The sequence below is a fragment of the Bubalus kerabau genome, chromosome 1 (assembly GCF_029407905.1).
Source record: "Bubalus kerabau isolate K-KA32 ecotype Philippines breed swamp buffalo chromosome 1, PCC_UOA_SB_1v2, whole genome shotgun sequence".
Lineage (NCBI taxonomy): Eukaryota > Metazoa > Chordata > Mammalia > Artiodactyla > Bovidae > Bubalus > Bubalus kerabau.
This window is the reverse complement of record NC_073624.1, coordinates 208,034,185-208,040,969: the sequence shown is the minus strand read 5'-3', so window position 1 is coordinate 208,040,969 and position 6,785 is coordinate 208,034,185. Positions and strand designations below refer to the sequence as shown.

General features: G+C 53.4%; 1 protein-coding gene across 3 annotated transcripts; it reads right to left on the bottom strand.

The window, feature by feature from the left end:
* Nucleotides 1–88: 88 nt before the first annotated feature.
* On the bottom strand, nt 89–6,252 carry HNRNPAB (heterogeneous nuclear ribonucleoprotein A/B). Of its 3 annotated transcripts, none has more exons than XM_055551708.1 (8): nt 6,025–6,251; nt 5,718–5,948; nt 4,824–4,992; nt 3,973–4,131; nt 3,669–3,800; nt 1,753–1,870; nt 963–1,103; nt 89–694 (listed from the first exon to the last, which is right to left on the bottom strand). In XM_055551708.1, the coding sequence occupies exons 2-8, from the start codon at nt 5,924–5,926 to the stop codon at nt 624–626; spliced, it is 999 nt and encodes a 332-aa protein (XP_055407683.1). In that variant the 5' UTR covers nt 5,927–5,948; nt 6,025–6,251; the 3' UTR covers nt 89–623. The 3 variants fall into 3 exon arrangements, with proteins under 3 accessions (XP_055407683.1, XP_055407692.1, XP_055407699.1); XM_055551717.1 differs by having other exon boundaries at nt 6,191–6,213; XM_055551724.1 differs by lacking the exon at nt 963–1,103 and having other exon boundaries at nt 6,025–6,252.
* Between the last annotated feature and the right edge of the window lie 533 nt (nt 6,253–6,785).

The following is a 6,785-nucleotide window of genomic DNA, read 5'->3' as shown; positions in this document are numbered from 1 at the left end:
CTGACAGGATGCCTTAGGAGGTCGTGGAGGATACTGGAGCTCTGGAGCACCCGCCCCCCTTCACAGTGTACCCCACACTCACCCAGGCTTGGGGGTTTTTAAATTTTTATTTCAAAAGCTTGGATAGCTTCAATATCCAGGTCGTGGCAAAATCAGGACACGTGTAAAATACCTTACAATACATTAGATTCCCGAAAGGTACCAAAAAGTACAGTAAAATTAACACTTCCGTTATAGGAAATGTATGACACAAATAATATAAAACTAAAAGGTGAAAAAAAGGTGACACTGGTTTTCTAAGATACAATTTACTCTTTACAACCAGGGTCCACAGGTCCAGGCTGCAGAGCGGCAGCAGGAAGCAGACCCTCCAATCTGGTTCTGGGTAACCCAGTAATAAAAATCAGCCCATAATGCCGCTCTGGCCTCTTGAAAAACCACACGCTGCCTAAACAACTAGAGCTCTGGAAATATTAAACAGGAGAGTGATTTCCAGGGGGGAAATTTTAAATAAGATGCACATGGGACAGGCCATAGAAAGTTTGCCAAGTTAAATTTGGTACATAATTGTGTTCACTCGATATCCAAACAAAGCGTGTGTGGTCAGTCATCCTGCTGAAGCCTCAGTATGGCTTGTAGTTATTCTGATGGCCACCGCGTCGCTGGCTCTTCCCGTAATTTGTACTACCCTGACCTAGGGACAAGAACAACAATGAAAGTAGCTACAACTTGCTGAACATTTACCCCTGTGCCAGGCGCTTGATATGCATCCTCACCAGAACCAACAACTCTGTTGGTAGGATATCACCCCACCTTCCTGAAACCCAAAAGCTCAAAATCCACTCTCAGACAAAAGCCCAGCCTGTCCGACTCCAAAGCCCCTGCTGCCAATGGCCCCTGCCCTGTCTTTCCTGCCTCCCGGGGTGGGTGAGTGGATGGGGGCCTCCCTCTCTCCTACTTACTGTAGTCGTAGCCGGGGCCGTAGCCGTAATAGCCATAGGGCGAGTAGTCGTAGCCGCCATAGCCGGGCCCGTAGCCCTGCTGGTAGCCGTAGCCCTGGTTCCAGTAGCTGCCGTAGCCCTGATTCCAACTCTGACTCTGACCTGTGGGGGGAGCAGGGCACAGGGGCCCATGGACCATTTAGCACACGCAGGAGCTAGGATGGAGGAAATCCTGCCCTTTGGGTGGCAAGGTTACTATGGCAACTCAGAAAAGCCAAGGGGCTGCTGTCCTGGTGTAGAGGGCCTGAGAGACCCAAGCTAGAGCTAAGAAGGCCAGGCCAGAAAACTGACTTCACTGGGGCAACCAAGGCAGCTCACTTTCATTCAAATCATCCACTGATCACCCCCACCCTTCCTGGCAGCTTGGCCTTAAAAAGGATGGAATTCAGGCTTTGGAGTCAGAGGGGCCTGGGATGGATGGAGAATAAGCGCCTGGCACAGCATTGCCCTATCCTTCAGCCCACCCACCCACGGGTGTACCAAGTCTCAGGACAGCCACAGAGCCAAGCACACTCCCACCTTGCCCCCTCAAAACTTGGAGTGTGATGCAGAGGCCCCCTCTGCCCTGGGGCCCCAGGCCACCTGAGAAAGATGGGCTCTTCCAATCCAAGCAGCAGCAAAGCATCGACTCAGGAGCCATTCCTGACCACGCCCACCCTGCTGCAACGAGCACCAGAGAACCCCCAAGACAAACACAGAAGCTCCATGCAGGCAGGGAAATAGGACCCGTCTTCAACTGGGTTCTACTCACCTCCACTTCCACCGCCGCCCCCACTGCCTCGGTTCCCTCGATTGCGATTCCCACGGCCCCCAGAGCCATACTGCTGCTGTTGATAAACCTCTTTGGGCTGAGCCACCTTGATTTCACACTGAAAGTCAAGAGAACAGTGGGTCATGCCAGTGGGACAAGCCTTAAACAGGGAGTGTACACAAAAGCCCTCAATGACAAGCATTAAGGTGGTAGATCTTATCTGCTCAAGACATGCTGGAGTAGGAAACCATACTGGGACTAGCTCAGAACTTCAACTAAAACTCAGACCAAGAGTCACACTGGCCTTTTTTGCTCAAACATTTTCCCAGACTGCTTGAAAAACAAAGAGACACACCCGTAGGTCTGCTGATCGTCACCCTTGGCCACTCTATACCTTAACAAGTGGGAGGAGAGGGACAGCCGGGCCAGTGCCAGTCCAGTGTAGCAAGACACCACCTTGGGCAAGGAAGTCAGAGAAGGCTTTCCCAGTTAAGGGATTTTAGAGAAAGTAGGTTCCTTCCCACCCCTACCCCCCACCCCAAGAAGAAATAAAACATTCCACTCAAATACACTATTGAGGTGGCAACCCTGACCTCTATCTTACAGAGGAAAAAAGCCATTGGGGCTCAGGACAGCATTCCTTAAGGCCATCCCGCTGCTCCTTCCTCCTCCAACACTGATCTACTATTGGGATGGGCCAGGTGTATCTCCCCTGCTAGGGCATAAGAGTCGGTTTCCTTTTTGCTCAAAACTCTGCCTACTGTGGGTGGAAACGCCATCGACTTTCCTGTCCTCCTGCTTTTAAGTGTATTTTTAAAATAAACTTCAATAACATTGGTCTCCCATTAAGACCAATTCTATAAGACGTCTATAAACCATTCTATAAGACATCCTCATCCAAGCATAGTCAAAAATTGGCAGATTACCCCCACCAAGTGATGCAATCTCATGTTTTCTATCCTACTAGGTTAAAACTGCTGAATATAACCACGTAAATTACATTTATTTCACAACCAACCATCAGCAGTTTGACTAACAGCACCACAAAACGGGCACTTCATGCCCGTTTCACATACGGCACATGTCAGTGTCCTCTAGGGTAACAAGGGCTCTCACCCAACAGCCCCCTATGATCCTCTCTCTCTCACATAAAAGTAAAGGGCCCAATCCCAAACTTTCCAAATTCCCAGCCAGGACTGAGACTTTCAGGAGCCCCACCCTACCTGTCCCACCTTATCTGGCTGCCACTCCTGCTCAGGCAAAGCCTACCACACCCTGCCAGTGGGTCACACCCTCAACTCCCAACTGCCTCAGCCACCACTTAGAGCATGAACTACCTACCCTTTCTCTCGTCCAGAGTTCAGGAGAAAGAGGTGCCCCTCACTGCAAAGGACTCTGCTCCTTTGAAGTCAAAACTGGCCTTGGATTTAAGGTGGCCAGGACCCTGGGAGCTCTTTGGAAAGGATCTTTGGACTAGGGGTTAATTTAGCCAGCGACCAAAGGGGATGGAAATGAAGAGATGTGGCTGTGGCTGGAAACAGATAAGAGAAAAGCTCTGCAACAATGTCCATAAGCAGGAGAGACTTCACCACAGAAATCACTAAGCGGCAATTTTAAAATCTCCTGAGTATACACACTGCATTCTAGATCCGGTACACCTTGCCCTCTAGCTTCAATTCTCTTCAGGAACTGAAGAGACGACTCCGCACACTACCCGTCCCAGAGGGGCCCCATCCTCCAGTATTCTCCTGCCTCCCTCACGTCCTGTCCTGCCAGCCTAGGAGTGCTGAAGGACAGGACCACTTGTCCCTATCAGGGCAGCAGACACTGCACAAAAACAGTAAGGTCCACCCTGGAGAACTCTTGGATGTGGTTCAGCAAAAGGCTAAGTGCACACACAGCTGAGGACACCTTACCTTACTTCCACTGATGGTGTGGAACTTTTTCTCCAGCACTTTCTTCACAGGTTCTTCTTCTTTAAAGGTGATGAAAACAAAGCCTCGTCTTTTGTTCGACTTTGGATCCATTGGAAGCTCAATGGCTTCAATCTGCAAATATAGGCAAAGCTCAAGACTCTACCTCAGAGCCTATAGGGAACTCATAGGAAAAGGCCCACAAACACCACAGTGGAAAAAAGTTCCAGTCAGCCAAGTTGTCAAGGACCAGTAAGAAGGCAACATCACTGCAGCTGGCAGACCACTGTGGAGGCCACACACTCACCTCCCCGAACTCGCCGAAGTACTCCCTTATCTTCTCCTCAGTGGCTTCAGGATTCAGACCCCCTACAAAAATTTTCTTTACTGGGTCTTTCTTCATGGCCATGGCTTTTTTGGGGTCAATGACACGGCCATCCAGCCTGTGCTCCTTCTGGTCTAGAACCTGTTCCAACAGAAGAGAGTTGGGTTCTAACTCAGCAGCATGACCTGAGACCAGGACCTTCTTTCTCTCAGCCATAAGACTCCCAACACAGGCACACAAAATTGCTTCATCCCCTCCAAACTCTACCCCCAACCTGACTTCCCAACCCCATCTCCAAACTTCACCTGGTTTACCTAAACACTTATAAATCTATCCTCAACCCACCCCCAAGACTTTTGACCATGCCCTGCACCCCTCTTCTTGCCCAGCCAGTCCCATAAACTTAAAGCACAGGCTAAAATTAGGCTGCTAGGGCTAGAATCCTCACAATCCACCCTTTACTGGCTATGTGATCTCTTCTATTTAACCTTCTGTTTTTTTGCAAAATGAGGTTCAAGTAATGCCTATCTCCTAGCAACTGTGGGCTCTCTTCTAATCTTCTCAATGAAATGTTTGCTTTAGCAAGGTCCAGAATAGGCACAAGATAATAAATAAATGGTCCACTATAAACCTTCCTGGATCACCCCAGCCCATACTCACTCCTCCATGTAATCTCTACTTTTAATCCCTTGGAAAAGGATAGGATAAATTCTCAACCTCTCCGCTCTTCCCAAAGCATTCAACTGTGCAAAACACATAAGCCAATCATGGTCTAAGAATGGTATCTTGGAATACACTGAGTGAGACTCCTAATTGTGAACTACCCAGCTTACCTTCTCCACACTGGCTGCATCTTTGAAGAGGATAAATCCAAACCCTCTTGACCGGCCAGTGTTGGGATCCATTTTTATTGTACAGTCAACGACCTCTCCAAATTTGGTAAAATAATCTTTTAGATCCTTTTTGCTGGTATCCCAGCTCAGGCCACCAACGAACATTTTTCTGAAATAGTGGAGTGAGACACATGGAAACAAGCCTTATAACCAACCTGTGATTTTGGAAGTATAGACCCTGACAAAGCTCTCACTGAAAGGATTATAAATAAAGCCACCATTCGGATCAGGGGTCTACCTCTGGAATATGTTAACGAGTCTCCCCTACCCTTCCAAACTCAACCTTGACCCTAATAAAGCCTCAGGTGACTCCGTACCCTAAGCTGGTTGAGCAAAGAAAGCACAACCTGGCCGGAGAGCTAGGACCTGAGGTCTCACAACCGGAAGAAATCTAATTTGTCTAACAACTATGTATCAAAACACTACGGCCCCTGCCACCTCCGATCACTTCAAGGAACTCGAGGCTTCCGGGACCGAGTCAGAGTTCAGACCAGGACTCCGCCCTCAGGAGGAGCCGGAGGAGGGAGGCCCGGGTGCGCGCCAACTCCGCCCACGCAGCCTAGGCAGCGCGACCCGCCAGGCCCCAGCTCCGAGCTCACTCCCCTTTCGGACCGCCTGCCGCAGGTCCCCGCGCCAGCGGCCCCGGGGCGGCGCTAAAGTCGACCCAACAAACTTGCAAACTCCAGCGCGCGCCGTAAGCGGGCGGCGCGGAGTTGCCGGTCTGCGGGCCGCGAGCAGGCCCCGGCCGCCCGCCCCTCCCCCCGCCGCGTGGCGCCAACAAAAGGCGGCCCCGGAACAAAGGCGGCGCCCCCGTCGGCCCGCAGCAGTACTTACCCCGCGTCCTCCTCATTCTTGCTGGCGTTGATCTGGTCGCCCTCGGCGCCGTTCTGGTTGCCGGCCTGGGGCGCCGCGCTCCCGCCTCCAGCGCCCGCCGCAACGCCGGTACCCGTCCCGGCCGGCGACTCGCCTTCGGGGGCAGCCTCATGTCCGTTCTCAGTGGCTCCCGTCGTCTCCATGGGCTGCTCTTCACCTGCTTCCGACATGCTAGGCCGAGGCGCGCGGCTCCTGCAACGAGCAGCCACGGCGCGTCAGGCCGGCGCCACTCCCGCCCAGGCTCCCGCCCGCGGGCCCGGCTGCTCACCTCGCCGCCGATGACGCCGCGGGGCCCGCTCGTCCCCACCCGCCGAGAAGGCACCGCGGGCTCGGCCGCGCTAACGCTCGCGCTGCCGGGCCTCTCCCCCGTCTACCGACGGAGCCGCTGCGACCTCACGCTCGCCTATTCCGCCTCCGCAGCCGCACGAACCCACCGACTCCAAAGCTCGCCCCGGCCGCGCGGTGCCGCCGCCTGACAATGCCGACTCGTGGCGCTCTTTATAATGCCGGAGCCAAGGCCACCTCGCAACAAGGTGCATGCTCATTGGCTTCGCCTCTCTGTCACTCAGTCCCGTGCCGGCTTCCCATTGGCAGCAGCGGCGCGCGCACGGTAGATCCGGGCGGGCTTTGTCCTCATTTTAGAATCCGCGCGAGCCGGGGCCTTGCGGAGGGTCGCCGGGTCTAGTGGCTTGACGGTCCTGTCCCGAGCGGCCGGTGGTTTGAGCCCAGCCCTGGAGAGGCGCAAGCCTGACCCTTCGCCTTCTGAGGCCGTAGACCCTGGTCCCCGTGCGCCCTAAACCATCACTGTCAGCCTTGGCCATTCCATTTCCCAAAAGAGGAAACTGGACTCCAGGAAGTCTCGGAAACCAAGGTCGCCCGGCTGGAAGTGCAGAACCCGGCCTTCGGAGATTGGGCGCATAGTGTCCTCCAAACCCCAAGAAATTGGGACGGAACCCGCCGTCCCCCTTGACCTTGGTGCCGTCAAAGCCACTCGCTCCAGCCCCTTCTGCCGCCTCCCCCCCCCTCCAC